Source organism: Lissotriton vulgaris, unplaced genomic scaffold (assembly GCF_964263255.1).
Source record: "Lissotriton vulgaris unplaced genomic scaffold, aLisVul1.2 SCAFFOLD_1179, whole genome shotgun sequence".
Lineage (NCBI taxonomy): Eukaryota > Metazoa > Chordata > Amphibia > Caudata > Salamandridae > Lissotriton > Lissotriton vulgaris.
Genome location: NW_028246015.1, coordinates 43,684 through 69,485, shown reverse-complemented (window position 1 = coordinate 69,485; position 25,802 = coordinate 43,684). Strand labels below are relative to the sequence as shown.

Genomic DNA, 25,802 nt, shown 5'->3' with positions numbered 1-25,802 from the left:
CCTTGACGGAACCCCCCCAAATTTTCAGGGGCTGCTCAGTAACAAAATGTGCCATTTTCCTGAAAATTTCAGCCAATTCCGTCCACAAACGCCAAAGTTATTCGACATAGAATTTTCAAAAATCATACAGGAAAAAAATCATAACTATATATACCTACTGGCGACCGCCAGTAGGTAATATATATAATAATTATATATATTCCTAAAATGTCAGTATGGTTCTGGTATGGAAATGCCTGGTTGTGGGAGATGTCGACCTGGTCTGCCAGACACTGTAACATGTTAGTATTTCTTTTACTTGACACCTTGCATTGTTGTACGTTTAACATCACGTTAACTGATTTTCAAGTAAGCCTCGAAAAACGGTCAACTGTTCAGGCCTTGGGGCAGCTGTTAGCCAAAGTAAAACACAGCACTTGGAATGTGGTCAGGTGTAGAGGCTTTCCATGGCCCATTAAATAGTGTTGTCTAGGGAGGAGTGATGCCTCGTTCAGAATAACTAAGTACTGGAACAGCATGATCTGTTATGAGCCTTCTTCATAACTCAAAAAATTGAGGATGAAGATTGACTATGATAACCATCAGCCCAATGATTCACCAGGGCAAGCAACATTTGTCGACAAGGGAGGACTAAAATAGATGACAGCTGCTACAATACTGTTTCATTTTGCTGGTGGAATACCCTCTACCCTTGGTCAAGCCATGGGATGGGAAGACAGTGCCCCTAACCTTGGGCAATATAGAGTCGCTACAGATTAATAAATACTTTGAAATTTATTTCACAGTTTCTTGTCAAGAATGATGGCTCAACTGATGTTGAAGCTATATAGCGAAACCACAGTTAAAGTCACCCAAATTGGGCAAATTATGGCATTTATCCTGCATTTCATCAAAAGCTACTGAGATGCATGACTGCTCTAAATCTGTCTGTAAGTCCCTAGTGTGGTTTACGTCTGCAGTTAGTCAAGAAGCCTTTCTGTCTGAAGTTACAGACTGACAGAGTGGATTAGCCAGTCCCTGAACTGAAAAGTGGCCAAGGAAGATGGATTCCCAGTAAAATTCTAAAAATCATTTTCAACCTTGAACTTCCACAACTTGACAAAAAGTTTAGATTTTTATTAACCAAAAGCAGAGTACACTCATCCTTTTTCTAGGATTTTTTAGACATTTTTCTTACAACCTGTAAGCTGGCCAGGGAACCTAACTTATTTGGGCCAATGACTTTACTAAACACTTATTATTGTATCATTGCTAGTATTGTGGTAAATTACATAATATCCCGGACCAGTTCTTTGATTCACCCAGATCAGAGTTTGTTCATCCCCAGTTGGAAGCTCTTATCAAATACTCATTATTGATTGAGTTGTAAAAGTTTTTTTATCAAAGGGATCCACAAGGCTGTGATACTGTTGGATGGGGAAACAGCTTTTGACTTAGGGAGCTGGGACTTTTTGTGGGAAGTGTAATGATGTTTGAATTATCCTTCTTAGCTCACCTGGATGAATGCCCCCACTATATAAGAGATTTGAATATGAGTCATTTTAAATAATGATGATGCTGGTTATGCGTTGATAACAACGGGTATAAGGTAAAGGTTCCCTCTGTTGCGAGCATTCTTCGTACTATTTTTTAGCAGATCGGAAGAGTGCCGCTGACCACGTTTCTGAGATGCCTATCATGTGGCACTCATATTTTATTGCAGGCAGATAAATTGAGCTTTCAGTAGACTCTGGATTGCTCACAAGTTCCCTCTAATCCTGGAAGATACAAGATAAAACTTTAAAAAATTGAGGTTTTGTTACTGAATTAGGCAACCTACAACTTGCAAGAGCTCCTTAAAGCTGGACGTGATTCAACCTCAAAGTGGTAATTGGGGGTTCTTAGTTTCTGAAAATCTCTCATAGTGCAAGAATTGTATTATGAACCCTTACACTCCTTATTGATTTAGGTGGCCCTGTTTAAAATATCTGTCTTACCTATGCTTTTAGGCATGTTTATAAGCATTCCTTGTTCATTTACAGAGTTTTCTTTCCAGAAATGGAACAATTTGATCATAGGCTGTGTTTGGGCATATGGTCATGGCAGTTGGCACATCTAGTTGCTCACTTCTTAGGTGGCTTGGCGAGATTTGCTTCTGTAATTCTATTGAGATTCATTCAATACGAGACCTCACAGCATTTTATTATTGGGTTCAGTTGTGCATGCTGTCAACTTCTGACATTTCAGATCCCTTCTTGTATCTCCTTGTAATAAATGGCTCCAAAAACAGTAGAAGACACTTACGAGCCTGAGTAAATCATTACCTCCCCCTCCCCCGCCTTCCCTCTCCCCGGCCCTTACCTGATAAGGTTACTCAGCTGTAATACACCTACCCTTTTTCGTTTTTGGGTACTTAATCAGTTACTAAGTGCTGTAACATCCGTTAATCAATTATTTTCTGATCCAGGGGCAGATAAACCAATACTGCACTATTCATTTGAACAGAGAGATTCTGTGTTTTCAGCTTTCAAACTTTCAGTCGTGTAGTTCACAGCATAAAGAATATTTGGTAGTCAAGATTTTCTCCCTTGCATGACATAGCGCAATCAGGGTGGTGGTGTGCTTGCTTGGTGTTTTTTTTTGTATCAGCATAAAAGTTGGAGATGGACATTGATTTGAATCTTCTGGAATCACCTTGGTACGATATTTATAGATTTTGCGAGGTGCTGATCTATGTTGCTTGCACTTTTTCAGTATGTACCAATTGTGTTGCACAGGTGTATGACTGCAAATGTTTAACTCAACCATCCTGCATATTATACATATTCGTAAAACCGGAAACAGGGAGATTGACTTCACACTTCTTCTGGTTCCACATTTAGGAACATTTTGAACATGACATTTTCAATTGTCGAAATCTTGCTTTGGGGTAAAGATGAAGAATAATTCTTTGTCAGAAATCTGATTTGCTGCCTCTATGTATTGTTTAGGATATAAAAAAGATGTTTACATTTAACGGTTGGAATGTGTAAAGTACCTTATAGAAATATTGTTGTTCGTTTACTGAGTTATTTGTGATATAGAAAAACAGACATTCCTCAAAAATAGACTCTTATCTTGCGAGTCCAAGGAACAGGGGGACATATTTACAAGCCTATTTTCGCCGCGTTAGCGGCCGATTTCGGCCGAAAAGCGGTGAAATAAACATCACTCTATTTTCAAGGACCGGCTAACGCGTGCTTCCTTGATGCGTTAGCCGTTTTCTCTCCATTTTGCATGTCAGTGATAATTATCGCTAATGACAGGCAAAATGGGCATTCCTCACAATGTCTGCGTGATTTAGGTCAGTGATTCCCAAACTGGGGTCCACTGACTCACAGGGGTATGTGACACATTCCCAGGGGGTCCGCAGGCAGCAGTTTTAAAAGCACTGCAAAGTTCCTTGTATAATCAGCAGTTTTTGGGCTGCAATAAAAGTGTCAGGATAACTCCGGTGATTAATGATACATGCTGGAGAGAGATTGGGGTTTTGTCCAGTGGCAGCTTTGACTCATCAAAGGAAGGGCAGATGGTTAATATGCCTGCCGTAAAGAATGTCAACCATGCCTTAAAAAAAATCTGTATTTGGTTTCGTGCATAGCTCAGTGGATTACTGCTTTTGCCACAGACATTATTTTGTTATTGTGCAGTTCACAAGTTCCAATCGTAATCTAGCACAGTGAGCTATAAACTATCATCAAAGAGCTGCATGCAAACTGCATGGTACAAGTTAGTAAGTTATGCTTTTTCCCAGTCTTTCATTATCCTGATGCTGCTAAAAAGGTTTGTTTGGGAAGAAATACATTCTCATTATTAAAGCCAATGCTAATCCCTGTGTTATGTTCTGAATCCTGAGTTTGTGCTTCTCCAGACCAAACACTCTTAAAAAATGCCTACTAGTAAGGTTGACATGTGAATCCTACACCTTGTAGTCCCCTTTGCCTTACGTAACATTTTCTATTCACTGATCTACATATGAATGAATCATTGTCTCTGTGTGTGTGTGATGTAAAGTACTCTGACACCCTACAGTGGTATGAGGGCCGCTATAAAATAAATTAAATACATGTGACAATGGGGCTATGGAGAGATGAGAGGCACTGTTGGAGGGTAGTAGTGAGGAAATCATTGAAGATTGTCAAAAGAGTGTTGTATCCTGGTGCATAGTAAGGTCATTATTTACTATGCTTTAAAAGCTAATACAATTTAATATATAATGTCAAATGTGTTGTAAAATGCACCATTATCCCCCAATTTTCTTGGGGGAGAGTCCCCAAAGCCCCCTTTGAAGTGGTCAGGCTCACTCGCTGCACTTGGTGTGCACTGTACAGGGACTGGTCTGACAACATTTGCCAGAGCAGCTTTAGGTTTCCAGTCCATCCTTGGCAGGAGGAGGCGCCTCGGGCAGCGAAATAAAACTAAACAATGAAAAGTTAGTCGTGAGATGCAGCACCAACCTTATCATTAGGATTTTTCAATTTTTGAAAATATTTTATAAATAAAAATACTAAAATCTTTAGTCATTCAAATCTAGTTTTTATTTGATGTGCACACAAGTGTTTTTCTTTTTTTTAAATACAGTTTTAATGTTTGATATTTAAATCATGGAAGTCCCCGGCTTCCAATAGTGACTCAATGGGGGTCCTCAGAAGTGAAAAGTTTGGGAACCACTGATTTAGGTGGGAGACAGACCTTCACACTATTAGCAATGCGACCCCAGCGATGTAAAAAACCGCACTATCTGCGGTTATCGCATTAATTTTACATCTGCTTTTTCTCCTACTTAGCTATGCTGATAATGGGAGGTGGATCGCCATGTTACGACCACACTCCCCTATCAGCAAGCATCTCCATTATTCTCTCTGGATTTCAGGCGATGTTTCTGTTTCTCGCAGTCTATCGCTGGAATTACATCGCCAGTTCGCAAAGCGTTGATAATATGCTGCTAACTAGGCAATGTAATTCAGCGTTAGACAGCGACAAACCGAATCACGCTAAGTGCCCTTAGCGATGTTTACCGCTCTTCCTCAATGATATGCCCCAGGTTTCGCTAGCTTTTCTTTCACTACCACTGTTGTGTATCTCTTTCAGTGTGCTTTGTAACACTGTAAATTGTATTTTTCCGTCTGGCCTAGAGATAGCTTTAGCTCAAATCAAATTGTTTATTGCATGGTTAACAAACACCTTTACATTTTAAAAATCTTCATTGTAGGTAGAATTAGCACTGTATTAAGATGCTCATAAAGGGCAATTGAGCACGACAATCAATCAATACAGCTTAAAAATAACAAATTCCAAAACGCAAAAATCAATCTTCAGGCACTGCTTAGTCAAAGAAAAAGAAGCTAGCTTCCAATCTGCAAAATAGTTTCCAACAGTATGTAAAAATTCGTTTTTTATTAACTAAATAAAGTGCCTTCAAACTGCACTAGCTATGCAAAAGTTTAGAGGCACAATGACACACCTTGACATGTGTCTTGCACAAGTAATCCTATTTTGTTGTTAACTTAATAAAACCCTTCAATAATGTGCATTAGAGTCAATCCCTTGTTTGCAGTTTCTAGTCTGCTTATTTTATGAATTTTACAAACCAAATACTTAACCGCAGATTTGAGCCATTCAGGCAAAGGATTAAGGCTAGCTGACTAGTTCTACCTTCCAGGCAGTTTAATGGAACGTGAACAAATATTTTGTGTTTGCATCTGCATGCATGTATGTGTCTGTATGGTATTTATTATAGGGCTGACCTAGCTAAAATACAACAGAGCACTGTGCATGGTCAAAGTCAAAATTAATAGAAGTAGCCGAGTTGTGAAAGATCAATGCATTGTTACACAGTGATCTTCAACTGTTTCTAAAACTGGAGCAGCTTTGGGGCAGTCCTGATATATGAAAGGATGCTGTTCTAGATTCTGTGTGCATAGATAGAAAAGTCAAGCTGTTTTTTTCCATTTCATACTACTCCTTAATGAGCAGTTTAAAGCTGTCCTGGCTGTGGGTGTGCTGGGAACCACCAGAGAAGGTGTGCTCGCCTGAAATATAAGTGGGGTTGTGGTTGTGATAGCTATGAATGATGCAGCTTTTCAGGTTTTGATGATGGTGTAGGCCAGCACAGGGAGCCAATGGAGTTTTATTAGGATGACAGTGATATGATTATATTTCTTCAGGCCCTGAATGAGACATATTGCCCTAAAGGGTGCTAGCATGAAAACGTAGAGGATATGGAGTAGACATTACTACCACCCAGATGATAGTATTTGGAGGCTTGAACAGCAGTTCTTAAGTTGATTTCTGTAAGAAAGGGTTTGACTTTCTTTAGGAAAGAGAGATGGTACCAGGCCGTCTTTGTTTTTTTTGGCAATGTGTTCCTTGATGGTGAGATTGGTGTCCTGGGTTGTTGGAAATGAATATATGATGATACAACGAATTCCGTTGCAACGCATGCCTTTACCACGCATGCGTTACAACGGAATTCGTTTAGCACGCATAAACCTTTCACCGACTATTTGCGTGGTGACGTCATACGTCGTTAAAAAAACCCCCTCTTTTTTTTTTTTACTTTTACCACATATGCCTTTACTACAAACATCGTAGTAAAGGCATGCGTGGTAAAGGCATTAGTTGTAACCACGCATGCGTTGTACTGCATGCGTGGTTAAAGATTTCGTGGAAACGGCTTCGTTGTAAAAGCCGTTTCCCGTTGGAAATGATCCTTTTTGAAGGGTTATCCCCAAACATTTTGCTTCTTCCTCCTTTGTTTTTCCTGACCTGTGGATGTTGGCAATAGGACTCTGAGCACATTACCACTGCTGAGCAGTGCTAAAGTGCATATGCTCTCCCTGTCAATTGTTATTGTGATTAGTTATCCATGATTGGCATATTTGTTTTACCAGTAGGTCCCTAGTAAAGTGCACTGAGTGTGCCAGGGCTGGTAATTCAAATGCTACTAGTGGGCGTGCAGCACTGATTGTGCCTCCCACATGAGTAGCCCTAAAATGGTGTTTCAGGCCTGCCACCGCTGTGCTTGTGCGCAGTCTGTGAACTGCCATGTTGTCCTGGCCAGTGTACACACTTGCCAGGCCTGACCCTTCCCTTTTCTTACACATTGGACACCCCTATGGTAGGCCCAAGTAACACCCCCCCCCCCCGGGCAGGGTGCAGTGTATATGAAAAGAAGGACATGTTCTAGGGTGGGTAACATGTCCTGATAGTGAAATACTTTCAATTTCGTTTTTCACTATTGAACAGCCATCTTGCCTTAGGATAGAATGGGGAATGCTGTGTCCCATGTGTACCTGCATCTCTCCCCATAGGAGCAAGATGGGAAACTGAAATCTGCGATCCCTGAACTCAGAATTTGATAATGCATCTTTTAGGAAAGATGGTTTTTAAATTCTGTGTTTAAAAGTATCACTTTTTAGAAAGTGGCTATTTTCCTGTTCAGCCTTTCTGTCTGTCTCTGTCTGTTTGTGTATTGACTGTCTGGTTTGTGAGTGACAGAAGCTGGGGGTGGCTGCACTAGGCTGAATAGACCTATCTACACTTAGAGTGGTGGGAGGAGTTACACCTGGGCCTGAATGGATGTATGACGTTACAACGCATACATTCACAATGTATACCATTACAACAAAACTTTTACAATGCAATATCTATTACAACGCATGCTATTACAACGCATGCCATTACAACGCAGATGCTATTACAATGCATGCCATTACGTTGTAATGGCATGCGTTGTAATAGCATCTGCATTGTAATGGCATGCGTTGTAATAGCATGCGTTGTAATGGATCTTGCGTTGTAAAAGTTTTGTTGTAATGGTAGTGCGTTGTTGTGCCCGCGTTGTGATGGCTGTTTCCCGGCCTGAATAGGACTGTGCCTGCCTTCCACAATGCTGGCACCACCTCCTGCGGTGTGTCTGATGGCCTTGGCCTCTCCTCACAAAGGAAGAAGACATGCCCTGGCAGAGGGCACCCAGAACTGGTTGGGACTGGATCCTGCACCCCACACACATGGAGAACAAAGACTTTTGGGTATAAAAGTAAGACCTGAAACCCCTGTAATTTAGACTACTTCCAAACAAGAATATGATCCCCTTGACCCAAAAATCATATAAATGTATAGTGATTGACTAGATACTAGTTCCTACACAACTGTATTGCTATTTAAAATGACACTTTATTAGGAAAAATAATATTGCAATACATATCATAAAAACACACATTCACATGAAATTATGCACAATTCAATTAATATAAACGATCTAAATAAAAGCAACATAATAATCCCATAAAAAGTACTTTCTAACACATATTAATTATGACCTGCATAATTATAACAGACAGAAAGGTTGTAAGACATAAAGCTTGCCCAATACTTATGTACATCCAATATATTTGGCAAGCACTTTGCTCAATACATAGATTCAATCTGTATTTACACTACTTCTACAATCAAGAGGAATCTCTGCCGAAGATAATCAGCTGAAGAGACTGCCCTTGCTGTGTGTTATGGGGCTGACCTGCAGTTTGCTGTTTTCACTGAGGAAGAGGACAAGGGGGACTTTGCTGTCTGCCGGGTTCCTCCCCACCTTCTTGAAGAAGGGGGGTTTGGGGGGCAGCCGAGCAGCGCGAGGTCTGCCCCCCGGGCAGATTTGGGAGGCGGAGGGTGCGAGCAGGGAGCAGCCATTTTGCTGCTTTGGGAAGCCTTGGGAGTAGCCCAAAGGCAGCCCAATTCGAAAATGTTGCCCAAGGCTATTTCTAGAGGTTCAGCGCTGTCCCAGCCACCATTTTAGGTTCTGGCGACCTGGTGGCTGGGAGCGCTGTAGTCAGGTTTTTTCTGGCGCAGCTGTGGCGTTTGGTGGCTTGTTTCTTGGTTCAGTGTTGGCAAGTATTTTCATAATGTTCTGCGATGAAGTGAGAGTGCTTGAAGCCATCCGCCTGCTCAGTGAAGCAGGGCAGATGGACTTGCTGGTGGGCCCTTAGGGCCTGGTGCGCCCGGTGAGGCAAGCGTCCGCAGGCGTGGCGGCGGCCGTTTTGGCCTGTTCGCTGCCACGCAAGACGGTGCGTGTACAGGTGAGGGACCAGGGCCGCGTGGATGCCGGGGGCGCGGCCCTGGTTATGGATCTGACTGCAGACGGGGGCCGGGTAGTGGGCGGGAAGAAGACGTGGCCGAGGAGCGTTGTCGGTGGCTCCCTGCTGCCGCGGCGGGCAGAGGAGGTACGGCGGGAAGGAGGCCGGGTAGCAGGCGGGAGAGGCCGCGGGAGGGGGGCGCCTTCATCGGCTCCTCACAGCGGATCCAAATGGAAGGGGACTGCCCGGTCCTTTTGGGGCATTCGGAATGTGGGTGCGGGGCGCGGGGCGGTGCGGAGGACTGCGCAGGCCTCAGAGAGAGAGACCTGGGGCTCCAGCAAGGCCGCGAGGTGCGCAGCGGGGGAGGGGGAAGGGAGCCTCGCCACGGAAGGTGTCTGTGGTTTCTGGCTGTGATAAGGGGCAGCCGCGAGGGAGCGGGCGGGTCCCGGCAGGAGGGGACAGTGAGTGGAGGACTCCCGGGGGGAGGGGGGGGAAGGGGCCAGTTGGGACAGGGGGCGAAGGGCCTAAGGGGCATGCTGGGAGGAAGGGGAGCCCATCCCCCCCGAGCAACTTAACCCACGACAGGGAGAGAGGGAGGCAGGGGGCCCGGGGAGGGAAGAGTGGGGGAGTGCAAGGTGTGGCCTCAGTTGAACAAAGATGAAGGGGGGGAAGAGGTTGATGCGAGAGACCGGGGTGGGTTGCAGGACGGGCGGGGGAGGTCTTCAGAGGGGTGTCTGGGGGAAGGGGAGGTGAGCGTGCGGAGGTTGGAGGGATGTCCCCTTTGCTTCTAGAGTCAGAGGACAGTGAGAGAGAGTGGGAGGGATTGGATATTTACGACGCCTGGGACGAGGGGGTACGTGAGGCACAGGGATCGGTTGGGTGCAAGGTGCAGCATGACAGTGAGGTGGCAGGCCCATCATGGTGAGAAGGGCATTCCGGGGTTCGGGGAGAAGCGGTGGGAGGCGTTCCGGGAGGGCGAGATTTGGGGTTGGGGGAGTGTCTTTAGATGAGGGTGGGGCAGGTGTTGGGAGGCTGGTTTGGAGCGACAAGGAGGAGGGCGGGGTGAGGCGGGGGGTCAGGTGGAGGTCAGGGGAGCATGGGCGGTTGGCGGGCGGTTGGTGGGGGGGCATTGCGGAGGTGGTGGGTAGGTTCAGTGTGAGGGACCCAGCACACCAAACCTACCATTTCTTTTTCAGGAGGACGTACGTCGCGGGACTCCAGACTTGGCAGGGCTAGGGATGGCCCCTCGGCGCCAAGGTGAAGGGAGGGCTGAACCTCCCGCGGCGTGCCCCGCACCGGCGGGGTATCCCGTCATGGCCGGCAGAAGTAGGCCCATGGCGGGCTCGCCGACCCCATCACCCACAGGGCCACTACGGTTAGGGGGCACCGCCAGAAGAGGATCCCCGCATCAGATGTTTTTACGGGTTTAGGAGGGGTGCAGGATGTGTTTGCTGTTTCGTGCAGGGGGCAGTCGGCGCCGCTGGCCGGGCGGAGTTATGCGCACGGCGGGGTGCAGTTAATTGAGGATGAGGATAGCTTGGAGGAAGGAGAATTGAGGGATGGTGAGAGTGGTGGGTTGTCCTCTAACAGTGTTGGTATTGTGTTGCAGGTGTCACGGGCGCACGGGAAAGGACGGCCCAGGCATCTCACTGGGAGGCGAGGACGGCATCCCTGGATCAGAGGGTTGAGGAGCGGCGTGTGGCATCCTTGGCATCAGGTAATCGAGCGGTGCGCATGGTGGGGTGGGAGGGGAGGTGCTGGATGAGGGGATTGTCTGAGGAAGGGGAAGTATGTGGTGGATAAAGGTGTGGGCCTGGATGATGGGGGGATGGGGCCTGGTGAGAAGGTGTTGGAGGACGAAAGCAAGAAGGAAGGTGCGGGGCCCTCGGGGTCGGGGCATGAAGGCGCTGGCGATGGTGGTGCAGGCGGGGCTGTGAGCGGGACTGGCACGGCAGGTGCAGGGGTGGCTGGAGAAGGTGCAGCAAAGCCAGAGAGTAAGAAACTAAAGATTAAGCGGCTGCAATGCATGGGGGTTACGAAGCCATTAGGTGCGCATTAGATGATGTCTACTAAGGAACGCATTTGGAAAGGGGAGTATGTAGAATTGCTGAAGCTGTTACACCAGGAGGTGAGGGCAAAGGAGGGGGTCAAAGAAGGAGACGTATGAACTCCAGAAGAGGCCGAAGGTGCCTCTCACGATCGAAAATTAGACGGCGGCCTTTTTAATTTTCGCCAGCGTTTATTGCGAAAAATTCCCAGAGCAGTCGGTGTCCATGATTAAGTACCACGATGTCATTAGGAAGGCTCAGATCACGGGGTGGGTATGCGTGGGCCCAGTATGACGAGGAGTTCAGGGCTCGGATGGCGTGGGACCCCAAGACGAAGTGGGGTGAGCTCGATTCCGATTTATGGCAGCACACTATGGGGTTGGCTGGGTCAGGTAAGACCATCTTTACAGCGAGTGGGTTGCCCATTATTTAGAAGCCCTTTCAGGGCCGCCCCACCTGCGGAAGGGTGGGGGCAGGGGCCAAAACTCAGTCAGGGTCCGTGGGGTCCTGCTGGGACTACAATAAAGGGGCGTACGCAAGGGAACACTGCCGGTTTCGGCATGAATGTTCAGGTTGCGGTAAGTACGCCCAACCCTTGGTAGATGTTGGGGGCCTCTGGGCAGCATCAAGGGGGTCAACAAGGGCAGGCTGGGGGAGTTCGGACAGGGAACACTCAGCAATCTGGAGGTGGAAGAGGGGGTAAGGGGTCTGGGCCAAAGGGCTTGTACTCCAGTTAAGGTGGATCGCTTGGTAGCGGCCCTGCAGGGTTACCCGGACAAAGGGTCCACGGATTGGTTATGGACCGGATTTTTGGAAGGTTTTCGTTTGGGCTATGAGGCGCCATGGCTTCAGAGATGGGCCGACAATTTGAGGTCTGCCAAGGAGCACCCGGAGGTGGTGCAGGGCTAACTGGATAAAGAAGTCAGTGAGGCCACATGGCGGGCCCTTTGAGGCCTGGCCGTTGGAGGATTTGATTGTGTCCCCTATTGAGGTGGTGCCCAAAAAGGAGGCGGGCAGTTTTGCCTCATTCAACATTTGTCGTGGCCTGAAGGTGGCTCAGTAAATGATTACATTGATGAGCGGGAGACCTTGGTGTCTTACTTGTCGGTTAACGCTGCCATGGCCTTGGTGGATTTGGGCCCAGATCTTTGGACTGGGTTGAGTGTGTGACATTGATCCACATTCGGTCCATCACCTGTTGTTTTTGCAAAATGGCCTTGGTGGTGGCAGCGGACGGAACGGCGAAAATGGCAAAGTGCGGCATCAAGTCAGCTTTCCGAGTGCTTCCGGTACACCCAGACGATTGGGGCCTACTAAGGATCCAGTTTAACGGCTGCTGGTACGTTGATAAGGCATTGCCGATGGGCTGCTCGATGTCTTGCGCATTGTTTGAGTGTTTCAGTACGTTCCTGCAATGGTTTTTCACGGAACGGACGGGTCACCGAGGAGTAACTCACTACCTGGATGACTTGTTCTTGGTTGGGGCCCCAGACTCCAAAGACTGCCAGATTGCGCTGGACAGGTTTCAGGAGTTCATAGAGTGCTTGGGCATGCCATTGGCACCGGAGAAGACAGTGGGGCCGGGCACGGCGCTGTCATTCTTAGGCATAGAGCTGGATTCGGGGACCATGGAGGCCCATTTACCAGAGAAAAAGAAGCAGCAGATGTTGGGGATGCTGAGGTCATGTAGGCAAGGCACAAAGTTATGGTTTTGGAGATACAGGTATGTTGGGGCACCTCAATTTTGCTTGCAGAGTGGTGCGAGTGGGTCGGACGTTTTGCAGGAGGTTGGGCTGAGCCTTGGCGGGGCGTAGGCCTCCGCATCACCACATGAGGCTGTCTGCGGGCATTTGCGAAGACCTGCAGATGTGGCAGTTTTTTCTGCGGAATTTTAACGGGGTCCCCATGCAGAGGGGGGATGACCTGTTCTGGGATGTCCAGATTTTTTCGGATACAGCAGGGAGAAATGGTTTTAGGCTCTACTGGCAGGGGCGGTGGTGTGAGGTGAAGTGGCCCCCTGAGTGGGCTGGGGGATGGAGGAGCATCGCATTCTTGGAGCTCTTCCCTCTGGTGGTGGCGGTCTCGCTGTGGGGGGAGATGCTGACCCACAGGTGTGTGACCTTTCATGTGGATAACATGGCGGTGGTGCAGGTGGTGAATCGCCAGTCCGCCAGAGATGAACAGGTGCTGAAACTGCTGCTGGTGTTTGTGCTGGGTTGCCTGTGCCATGAAATTGCTTTTCGCGCAGTGCATGTCCCTGAGGTCAATAATGACATAGCGGATGCTTTGTCTCGTTCGCAGTGGGGGAGATTCCGTGGGTTAGCCAAGGACGTGGATCAAGACCCGACATGCATGCCTCCGCAGCTGTGGTACGTCGGCAACACAGGATGTTGCAGCTGGTTCTAGGGTCCTTGGTGGAGTCAACGAAGACAACGTATGTGTCTGAATGGGGGGAGTTTGCGGCATCCGGGGATAGATGGTGGGCTCCAGGGCAGGAGAGACCTGATGATATTTTACAGTTTATCCTGTCGCTCATCGGCAAAGGCATCACGCAGATCACGATAGCGGACAAGCTGCGGGTATTGCCTTCATGGGTAAACTTTTGTGGGGCTATGCACCGTCTGCGGGCGAGCTCAGGTCGCGGATGCTGGAAGGTTGGGCTCAAGAGTGTGGGAGATTGAGTCAGGTTCGGCTACCCTTTTCGTGGGCTTTGTTGGGGAGGGTGGTGGGAGCCTTGCCTTTGGTGTGCAGAGAAGTGGGGGAGGCTTGCTTGTTCACTACCTTAATGGCGTGGATGCTTGCAGGGGCCTTTAGGGTGTCTGAGTTGCTGGGGTCGAGAAAGGGTGCTGGGATAAAGTGGGCAGAAGTGGCTTTTGGGGAAGAGAAGGTGTGCATTTGGTTGCAGAAGTCTAAGACAGACCCGAGAAGTGTTGGTAGGTGGGTATCGTTGGGGAAGGTGGCATTGGGGGAGATGTGCCCGGTGCGGTGGGGGTTAAAATGGCGGGCGAGGGAACCGGCGGAGGGGTTTGTTTTTCGACAGGCGGATGGGCGGGGGTGACAGGATCGCAGCTGTTGGTGGTGTTGCGGAAAACGTTGGCTTTGCTGGGGGTGGATGGGAGGAGTTACGGCATGCACTCGTTTCGCATTGGCGCAGCGTCAGAGGCACACAGGCGTGGTGGGGGCGAGGGGACATCATGCGCTTGGGGAGGGAGTTGTCCGATTGTTACAGGCGATATGTGCGCAGCGAGGCTGATCGATGATAGCGCGGTTGTTTTTGTGGCCTGTGTATTTACTCTTGTTTCTCATTTCAGGTTCTGTGGTTGGTCCCCTCGCCCGTGATATGGCAGTGTGGATAGTGGGCCACTCATTTGTTAAGCGTGGCCAGGTGCAAGCCCGGGACAGTTATTTTGGGGAAAATTTGGGGTTTAATCCTACTGTTTTTAAGGTTTGTTGGTTTGAGAGAGGGGGTATGCGTTGGAAAGAGTTGGTGGGCACGCTTAATGGTTTGTTGATAGCTGGTAGATGGCCTGATGTGTTGCTTCTCCATTTGGGTGAAAATGATATGGTTCAGGAGACGGGGTTGGTATTGATGAGGGCCAAGAAAAAGGACTTGGAGGAAATTAAGAGGTGGTGGCCTGGGTGTACGGTGGTATGGACTGAGTTTGTTCCGCGGAGGGTCTGGAGAGAGGCAGTGAAGCCTCAGGCCGTGGATAAGGCCAGGAGGAAGATCAATGTGGAGATGGTTCGTTTTTGTAGGCACTTTGGGTTTTCACGAGTTTGGCATCGGGACATTAGGTACGATGCACCGGAGTTGTTTCGGGGTGACGGGTTCACCTTTCCCGCGTGGGCATGGACCTGTATCTTATAAGAGGTACAGGAGGTTTTGTCCAGGTTGTTGGGTGTGCATCGGGAGTGAGGACCCGAAGGTGAGAGGCATCAGGGCGACTGGTAATGGGGGCGTGGGGGGCAGGAAAAAGTGGAGGCGGTGTTATCACCTACTCTTCTGCCTTTTCCTGGGTGGCGGAGTTGTTTTTGAAGTTGGCCAAGTTTGGCTGGAGTTTGGTAGTTTACCATTAAGTTTGGGGAGTTGGTGAACAGAAGCGGGGAAAGGTTAAGCAGTTTGGAAGTTTACATTAGAGGGTTGTTAGTTACAGTTGGAGAAAGGCAGATAGGATTGCAGGTCTTGGGAAGGTAGGAGTTATAATGTTATGTGATAAGATTGTGTATTATTTATTGTATTGGAAGTTATGTATTCCATGTTGCAGGGTGTTTTTTTTTTATCATGTGGGGATTGTATGGGTGGGGGAGGAAATATCAAGGGGTCAGGTAATTCGATGTTTAGAGAGGTTTTAGTTTTATAAGCCAAAGTGCCAGTTTTTATTAAAGTATAATGTGCACCTGTTTCAATAAAGCAGCCGTTTACCCACACAAATGGTTGTCGTGCTGCTTGCCCCTTTTTCCTCCCTCCCAAGGCACTTTGCTGTGTGCTGTGTCCAAATTTCTCCAAGGTCCTGTGAAGAGCTGGCCTTCTGTTACAAACTCAGGGACACAAAAGTTTATCAGAAGCAACTACGTGTATCAACGCTGAGCACGTGTCTCGGCACCCTGATTGTGGCCTCGTGCACTTTGTCCTGCCTGCCCGGATGCCCGGTGTTCCCTGACTCAGTGTGCTGGTCTTTTATATGTAAACAGTGGTTCCGTTGGGTAAAAACTGATTGCTTCAAACTTACAAATTTGATTCCTACAGTGATTTGCCTAGTTGCAATCCTAGTCGCTCTATACAAAACAAATGTAAATCCAAACCAACAAAAAGGGTATAAAAAATATTTTCTGAATTAAGTTGCATTCATATGTACCCTGTTTTAATATATACATTACAAATCAAGTATTTTCTATAAAACGGCGCATCTATCTAAAGTGATCGTGAGAATGGGTGTGCAGTGATATATTGTGCAGCAGTGATACAGAATTGGTGACTTATATACACCTGAAGGTGAAAAGTAGCAGGATGTTGGCCAAAACAGTATTCAATTATAGTTACTCCCCTGTGCCACAACAGTAGTGGGTTCCAAGCAGGAATACTCTTTGTTGCTCCAAGGGCTTGTGCCATCGACATTTCGACCCTAGTATTACTCGATTTGCGGGTCAGGGTGGGTCTTCGTCAGGACTGGGGGATGAGAAGGGAGTGATGTTGCCTCTGGGGACCCAGAGGGGGCGCACCCAGGCTTGACTTGTGCGGATTCTTGACGGTAATAAACTTTGTTCCCGTTGAGATTAGATCTCCTACTCCGAAGATAAGAAGGTCACTCAATTTCTACTAAAAAGTCTCTTCTTTGGGGATCCAGCATTACGGACTGACACGGTTCATTTCCTTCTCGCTGTCAGCCTACAGTACGATTGACTTGCTTCTTGTGTCGGCACACAGCTGGTGCTAATTGTGAGGTCTGTCTTGCCCCCAGCGCGGATCCTCTGTGGGACCGTCCCGGTACCTGAGAGTGCGTGCCAGGGCACTACCCGAGACCTTTAAGGGGGCCGAAATCAGCGCTGCCAGCCTGTGATCAACGTGAAGTATAGAGGGCCGGTATTGTCTCACCACTGGCCCTCGATCCCAATAAGTTCTGCCGCATACTTTAAGTTCACCGCCGACTGCCGGGTTTGCTGGGAGGAGGAGCCGCGTTGTAGCAGAGCCGGAGGGTTGCCTGGCAACCAAGAAGCATTTCCCCAGGCTGCGCTGACGTGGAGGAACTGCCCAGCCGCGTGTCATCACCGCACTGATTCAGAAAGTGAAAGGCTCCACCGAACAACCCAACTCTACCACGGGAGAAGAGCTGTTGGAGGCAAGGTCGGCCTGACGACGCGCAGCGGGAGAAGCAGAATCGACAAGGCAACCCGTAACCGCTCAGACTCTGGTCCAGCGCCGCTGTGTGCAAGTACCTAGAAGTGGTGGGGAAGAGGCAATGTCCAGGCCGGTGAAGCCCCCATGCCTGGTCCTTCCCGACGGCCCGTCCCAGCACAGCTGGTGTGCTGCAGTACCAAGGCCTGCTCTCAGGAGCTGAAAGCTTCCCCCTGAAAGTGATTAGAAGAAGCAGGAAAGCGTTCTGCTGGTGAGACCTAATACAGCTGGGCATCTTGTTGTTTAAACCCATGTTGAGTGTAGCATGCTATGCTACGAGGGCAGTGGGGCATATTGACGTCCGTGAAGGACAGTGTTCTTTTCTACAAGTGCTGCATTCTTTTTGGGCTACCAGTACTGCGGGGTATTGTTGGGAGAAACACAACAGTGAAGGCAGCTTTTCAGCAAGAACGCGATAATTAGCCCAACCCGATTGTAGTGTGAGCGAGGCCCCGTTCACAGGGTACAAGTGACCACTGTTGGGAGGAGCACATTTTTACAGTAACTTTCCACGAGTTTACAGCCATACTGACTCTAAAGGTTCCTTTATTTTTACCAGTACAGTTATTTTTACAAGAGCCTTCCAAAGAACACTTCTTAAAGAAATAGCTTTTATGGTACATGTGGATTCATGCCGTTTTGATCTTGCCTAAATTAGATAAAGATATTTATATTTTTATAAATACATGTGTGGTATCAATGTGTGGTGTTTCACAGTGTTATTGTGGGTGTTGGTACAAATACTTTACACTTTGCCTTGGGGATAAGCCTGTCTGCTCGTGCCAAGCTACCAAGGGGGTGAGCGGGGTTGTCAACAGTGTGTGTTTCCTCCTTATCCTGACTAGAGTGGTGATTTCTGCCTGGCTTTCGGGCAAGCCTTAGCCAACCAGAAATCCCATTTCTAACAGGGGTAAATCCAAGTGACTTTGCATTTGGTAAATGTTTAGGTTTGAAGCCATCAAGATTCAGGTCATTGAGCTAGGTTTGTACTGTATTTTGTTTGTTGCTCTTTGCAAATAACAGGAAATGTTTCCTCGGTTGGGTTGAGCTTCTAGTAGATGCTAGATATCCAGGTCAAGGTGATGTGCATGCAGTGTTTGAGGCGTTGGATGTCTGAAGCAGAGGAGACTTTTAAGTACAGTGGTCGGTAGGAAAGTGCCTCTTTTGACATGGTTAGCCCCCACTTTTTGCTTGATGTCTGATGTGATCTCAAACTGTAAGTGCATGGGGTCCATGCTAACCGGGTTCCCAGTGCCATATCTTTTTTCCCAAAACTGTACCATGATTGGAACAACTACAGCTCCAGTAAGTGCCAAGTGAATAATACCCCTGGTAACTAGGGCATGGGTACTGAAGAGGGTCCACTTGGTCTGCAGCATGAATTGTGCCACCCCACAGACATCTCGCCAGGACCATGCAAACTGCCATTGCAGGATGCGTGTCTTAGTGCAAAGGAAACCATAGAGGCGACATGGCACACAGCCCTGTGTGCCATGCATCATACACTGCATGATGTATAGGTAACTCACCCCTACAGCAGGCCTTCCAGCACTAAGGCAGGGTGCACTATACCCCATGTGTGGACATCTCTGCATGAGTAGATATGACCCTACAATACGTGAGCCATTCTTAGATATTGTACGTGCACAGGGAAGCCATAGGGATTACATGGACTGGAAACTCATGTCTTAATAAATCCTCAGTGATGCCAGTGTTGGATGTATACACAGAAGACCCTTTAGAGGGTCCCCTGAAAACCTACCAAACGCTGGTGTGGTGTCAGACATGTCCTAGCCAGCCTGTCACCATCAGACATAGTTCTGACCTCATCGGGTGTGATCCTGCACTCCCAGAGGCCCAAAACAAAGCCTGCTCTGGGTGGAGGTGCTGCGCACCTCCTCCAGGCCGGAATGGTCTTTTAGAGCGGGAAGCTTGCTTCAAAGGCGGCGCCGCCTTTGAAGTGCAATGCTGGCTTCCCCAGATACTGGAGGAGGCCAGACCCCTGTCCTGCTCCACATTTGGAAGGCGGACAGGCAGGAAAATTAGTTTAATGAGGAGAAGAGTCCACATTCAACCAGCCCCACCCCTAAGGTGTGGCAGGTGATGTAGACCCCACTTTTGAAAAACACCATCTTGAGATGGTGGGAAAACAACCATGTCAGGACTAAGGTTGTGCCCCTTGCCACTGCAACTGGTCACTTAGAGGGTGTAGGCTCCCTAAAGGGAGGCAGCCCATTGGCTACTACATGTCTCACCCGCTAACACCCCTAAATATAGTATTTAGGTGGCATCCCTGGATCTTGAACTTTAGATGCTATGGACAAGAAGAAGATACGGACAAAGAAGAGGTGCTGCCCAAGAACTGAAGCCTTGCTGCAGAGAAAATTGCCGCTAATCCCTGACTGCTGCCTTAAGGGCTCGACAATTGTGGTATGCTGTCTTGTCCTGCCACAATGAGGCCTCCTATAACCCCATCTTGGTGTGCTTAAAACGTTTGAAATCTCCCCGAGAAGGCAACACTTTAAGTCTTTGTTGCAAATTTAAAGAGTAAACACTCCTCCGATTCTCTCTTATGCTCTTGAGTATATTCTCTTATGCAAATGGTCTTCCACGAACCTATAGGAAGGGAAGATTCTCCACAAATTGCTTTCCCTCAGCCAAGCTATCCCTACACAAGCTTTGCACCTGGAATTTGCACTCACTAGCCCCAGGGGTAATGTACTGAGATGGGCATACAACTTAATACACACTGTTGAAGGCACTATGAGAGATTTGCTAATGCAGGAAACTTTTACGGATGGTGCATAAATGATACTTTTATGGTTGCCTTAACTAAATTGCCAACACACTTGCTAAATTAGATGTGGATTCCTGCTCAACGTAACTTATTTTTTCAAATGCAGCCCCCAGAACAGGTTACTCAAGTGACATTGCCCTATATTGATCTTTGAAAGTATATCAATCTTATTCTGATAAAGTGCTTTTTAAGCAGACTCAAAAGTATTTATCCCTTTTTTTTGGATCATAGTGTCAGACGAACAATACTTATTCTAAGACAGGGTACTGTGCCTCTGAACGTCTATAAAAGGCACTCGTCAAGCACTGTCAATTCGGCTGGAACCACTGGCCTAATTTTATGCCCCTTCTGACACTTTAGCAGACTTTTGGTGAGGTGTCATCTGACATGTCCATAATAGGTACCCCAAGCCACTTTCTGGAGCACGTATGGAGAGTCAAGGTGCATAGCTGTGGTTACACACACATGCGCGCACACACATGTTCAGTTGTATGAGGTAACTTATGGCCATTGCATTTGGCCAACATCCTCAACTTAGTTTTAACAGTTTATAGTTGGTGACTGGTGATGCTTTTGCTAAGTGATTTACCATTATTGTGTTACTTACAGACTTTCAGGGCACGTGAAAATTAACAACAGTATTCTGTATATACATGCAGAAGGCAAAATAAAGTGTGATAATTGTTATTTCCAGGGCCACGTTTCTAATATTGTAAGCTTGAAAACATTCACAAATGCACAATCATAGCCTTTCAATTCTTTGTCACATGTCTTTTGTTGGCAGTAATGGAACCATACTATGGCAAGTGAATGGAGCATAGACTATAGCTTTATGAAATAGGTTGGGGGTGACAGTACAAAAGCCACACTCTTGCTAAAATATGTTCACCAAGGCAGTGGGTATTAGGTATTCTCCATGTCCTGCCAATATGTTGGGAGGATGAATGATTCTGCCCTTTTCAGGCAGTCAGTGGTTCTTGGGATGAGCCTGGGGCATCACCACTTTCTGTGCGGTGCCGGACCTTGGTGCTGGTAGCATTCACCTACCATTGGCGCACTTTAGGGTGCAGTTTCTGAATATGTATGACATTCAGAATTGTATTCTGATCAATGAGTGCTCACTCTATGGTGCTGGTAGCAAGGTGAGTAATATGGGGTGTGATCTGCATTTTATATCATTTTTGTACCTAGGTATGTTCGGTGTTTCCCAGTTACTCGTAATGTGACAATATTCTGTTTTGGCATGTGCACGTAATTCTGTCAAATGTATTTATATTTTTTTCTTGTTTCTTTTCATTAGATGGGGATATTGGTATGTCAATGGGCATACATAAGAGTTCGAATGAATGCATGTTTTGGGTGCCCTTTTGTTAATTTACTTGAATTACCACCTGCTGTAAGCAAATGCTATTTCCACCTGTATTTGTCTCTTAGCTCATGCTATTTGCTGCTTGTTGTAGCATTCTGCTTCCTGTGCAGTGATTGCATTGATATGCAAAGCAAGAGCTTTGAGACCTTACGGTGAAAGGCGCTATATAAGAATGTATGTATGATTTATATGCAGGAGGGACTATTTAACACCTAAAATGTGCACTCAACAGTAACAGTTAGGGGCCATTTCAATTCAATTCAAATAATCTTTATTTCGATCATGAGAGATCATAAAAGATGTACAAATAAATGCCACCATTAAAATCATTATGAAATAAGCTATGTGTTTTAAAATACCCAAATCATGATTACAGTCTAATTAAAATAAATAAATTTTTGGTTTAAGAACCACGAGTTCATACAGCGTTAGAGTCCCTTATAATTCTTGCACGTAATCTCCATATTGCCGTCAGAAATTTCGCCATTACGAACACAGTTGGAGCTGTTAAGTCTGTTTTGAGCACTCTGTAGGCTAGGGCATAAGTTCGGAAGCCCAGGTTCCTTAGATAGGGGACCAGCCAATAGCTCCTGATTCTGCTATAAGCTCTGCAAAACAGGACCACGTGAAGGTCACTTTCCAATTTATAGTTACATGCTGGGCAGTTCCCCGAGTCCAGGTTACCGTCCCAAGATTTGGTAAGGGACCTCAGGGGAAGAGAACCGTACCTCCATTGCATAAAGATTTTCCTTACAAACACTGGCGTCATACCATCTAAGACGTACTCAAGACTGTAGGAGTCTTTTGCCTTGATAAATGTATCGGTTAAGGATCCTTCCCGGATAGAACTCAGAGATTTCGGGAGCATAAGGCTGTAAAACAATTTGGAAAGTTCTTTTCTCGGGAGCCTTGCGGACATTGCTTCCGGATTGGACCATAGCTCTGGGACTCCGAGGGTCGTACACATGTCCCTGATGTACTTTAGCCAGGGGATTTTAGCCGCGTGGATAGATCTGAGAAGCTCCTGCAGTTCACTTCTATAGTGTACCAGATCCTGGCTGCTCCACAAGCGCCTCCAGTAAGTCAAGGGTTTAAGGCCCAGTTCCTCCGTAATTGGTCGTAGTACCAAGTCCATTCTTAGTGGGAGAAGAGGAGTGCTCGGTGGAAGAGCCGCCAATTGTCTAATAAAGTTGTTTTCTGGAACCTGTATGGTTTGTAGCGGTGTATGTCCCCATAACTCGGCCCCATAAGTAATGCCCCCCCGGGCTTGGGCTTTATAAATGTGTATGGCAGGTGCCAATGGGCGAAGAGGTGATTTTTTGGCAATTCTTGTAATGGCACCAGCCCTCTGGATTAATTTTGTGGTTGCTTTTGTTTTGTGTGACAACCAGGTCAGGTTCTGTTTGAGGGTTATGCCGAGATACTCAATTACATAGACTCTTTCTAGGATTGTGGATCCCAGACGGGGATTTGGGCAGCTTTTGGGTTTGTGATTAAGAATCATGAATTTGGTCTTGGAGGGGTTTATTTCTAATCCCCTTTCATTGCAGAACCCCAAGAACCCATTCAAGACTCTCTGTAACCCCATTGGTGTTTTTGACAGCAGCAGGGTGTCGTCCGCGAACTTAATCGCTGGCACCCTGCTGCTGTTCAATTGTGGCGCATCAATGTTAGGGATCCTGCTCAAGTGCTCTATCACCCCGTTCGTGAATAGGCAGAACAGGGTCGGCGCCAACACGCAGCCCTGCCTTACCCCTCTTCGGACAGGGAACCTATCTGTCAGCCTACCGCCCTTTCCATATCTTACTCGGGCGTAGTTGTCTGTGTGTAGCCTGATTAGGATCTGGAGGATATCTCCAGGGACACCCAGATCAGCCAGCACCGCCCACAATTTAGCCCTAGGGACCAAATCGAAGGCGGCGCGGAGGTCCACGAAGACCGCATACAGTGACCCACCTTCTAGATGTACCGTCTTCCAATACAAAATGTTCAATCTAAGTATTTGGTCGACTGTTGAGACTCCTTTTCTAAATCCCGCCTGGAGAGGGCTTAAAATGTCGGTCTCCTCCATCCAGCTTTGCAGCCTATCAAGAATTAATCTGTCGAACAGCTTCTGGGACACATCAATGAGGCTGATTGGGCGATAGTTGGCGGGGAGCAGGGGCGACCCCTTTTTAAATATCGGGACCACCTCCGCTCCCAGCCAAGTATCTGGTATTTTCATTCCCCCCAGCACTGCATTGAATAAGACCATGAAGTAGGGTGCCCAAATCCCAGGTTCCTGCCTGAAGAGGTCGCCCGGCACCCCATCCAAGCCCGGTGCCTTTCCAGAGGAAAGCCCCGCTATCGCCACCCTAATGTCTTTTATGGTGAAGGGGTCAGAGGTGTGTGTGTCAAGAGTAGTAGGTAATGTTGGTCCTAGCTCCTCATTCTCGGGGGGAATATAGCTGCTGGAAGTGTTCTTGCCAGACATTTGCTGCAATGTTGGGTTCAATTGCCGAGGGAAGATCCCCGCTTCCATGGTTAATTATTCTCCAGAATCTACGGGAGTCTCTTTTAGCTAGGGACTCCGATAGATTCTCCCAGTGCTGTACATCCCACTCTATTTTAGCATTAGCTATAAGTGTTTTGTAAGCCCTCCTTTCAGAGCGGATCTCTTCCCTAGGGCCTCCTTCTTTTATGATGGATAGGAGGTCTCGTTTTGCCAGTCGACAAGTACTATTGAACCAAGTGTTTTTGGTCGGTCCCTGGGTTCTAGGTCGTCTGGTGCTGAAGAGATCAGCTTCAAGCTTCCTGATTAGGTGTTCGTGTACCTGTGCTAAATCCTCACTAGTATCTTTTAGGGAGTCTAGGTTCCATAGGTCAAAGGCCTCCTCGAGGATAGGGATAATTTTAGCGTAGAGGGAGGCTAGCCTCTCTTCGCTAGAGGCAAGCTTTTCCCATCTTATCCTCCTCCTGTTGTTGTCCAGGAGAGGTCCCTCTCTCAATTCTAGCTCACTTGACACATTCACCTCCGAGCAGGGGATGGCGTACTCTAATTCTAAAGCATTGTGGTCGCTGTCCTGCCTAGATGTTATTTTGAAATCCACTACCCTTTTCCATACATGCATCTGTACCAGGAAGTAATCTAATCTGGATTCCCTCCCTACTTTGTTAAATGTACATTTGCTCGGGATGTCAGACCTAGTGCGGCCTTTACAAGCTCTCAAACCGTAGGTGAGATTTAGTGTATTTATTTGAATGGCCAGCGGTGTCCATGCTCTAGGAGGGGGTGCTTTTGTCGGAGGAACCTGCCAACTTGAATCCTCCTCTAGGGAGGGTCCATCAAGTAATCCAGGTAATGGTTCGAAATGTGAATTAAAGTCCCCCCTATTAGGTATGATATATCCCCTGGGATGGTTTCTAGGAGGCGAGACAGTGCCTCTATGGTTTTAGAGGTAGTAGCTATTGGGACTGGCCTCGAGTAAATATTTATGACTAGTAATTTAAAGGGACCCGGCCATTCGAGTAGGACGGCCAATATATCTACCGAATCTACTATATATCGTGAAGCTAAGCAGCCTAAGTCGGAAGCCACCCAGGTTGCCAAGCCTCCAGATGGTTGGCCTCTCCCACCCCAGGTAGCTGGAATTGAGAATGTCTGGAAACCCCTAAAGGAGGTCTCGTCCCTTGTCCAAGTCTCTTGAAAGAGACAAACGCTTTTTGGATGTATTAGCTCGGCCCATAAGTCCGAGTCTATTTTGTTGGCCAGGCCTGCCACATTCCAAGAAAGCAATTTTAATGTTTGTGGGACAGTCTGCGTACTAGATTGATTAACCGTTTGACTTGTGTGGGCTGGTCGAGATGCCCTATCTGTATGCCCTTCAGCCGTTGGTGGACCCTCCAAGATAGCTCCCCTTTCTTTTCTCTGTTGGGGTGGGTCTAGATTCTCAGTAGTAGATATCTCCTCCCTAGAATTAGAGGTGTCATGGTTGCCTTCATCAAACCCTAGTGTTTGCCCGTATGCCCCTTCTTCGGAGGCCAGATGTCAGTCCACCATTTCAAGGCAGTCGTATCGGTTAGACAGCGGTAGAAATGGTGGCTGGTAGAATCTTGGAGGCCAAGGCACTTCTCTATCAAATCCACCCATTCCCATTCCTCTTCTCTTTACAGTCTCCCACCCCTGGAAGTTGTTGTATATAGTTGGATGATCAGGGGGTATTCGCATTTGGTTAAAGGGGAGTCTCCTCCTTCCCTGATTACCCTCCTAATTTCCCTGTGAGTTCTGATGGTATCCTCGTCTCTGGTCATTGGTTGTATGTTCGTTTGCTGGGTAAAAGAACGAAAGAGGGACTGGGTGAATGGTATTCCCCTTGTCCTCCAAAAAGGAACTACAAATAAATGCGACTGTTCCTGGTTCACCGCTGATTGTTTTAGGTCTCTTGCCTACCCACGAGACTCTTCTTACCATGCGAATGTCGCTGGTCATACCTCTGGGAAGAGGTCTATGTGTTGAAAGCCAGTTGATTACTTTATTTTTTAATGACTCCCCTGTCTCATTTGTATCCGATTTTAGTTTGGGAACCCAGACTAAAATGACGGTATATGGAGCTACCTCAGGCGGGAG

The 25,802-nt window shown here is 47.3% G+C and overlaps 1 protein-coding gene across 1 annotated transcript in view; it reads left to right on the top strand.

Moving 5' to 3' along the window:
* The window catches only part of LOC147666168 (prostaglandin reductase 1-like), a 391,471-nt gene that overhangs the window by 361,001 nt on the left and 4,668 nt on the right, over positions 1–25,802 (top strand). Inside the window, exon 10 of the mRNA XM_086949249.1 lies at positions 10,699–10,806. Within this exon, the coding sequence (XP_086805375.1) occupies positions 10,699–10,806 (108 nt within the window). The remainder of the gene's footprint in view (positions 1–10,698; positions 10,807–25,802) is intronic.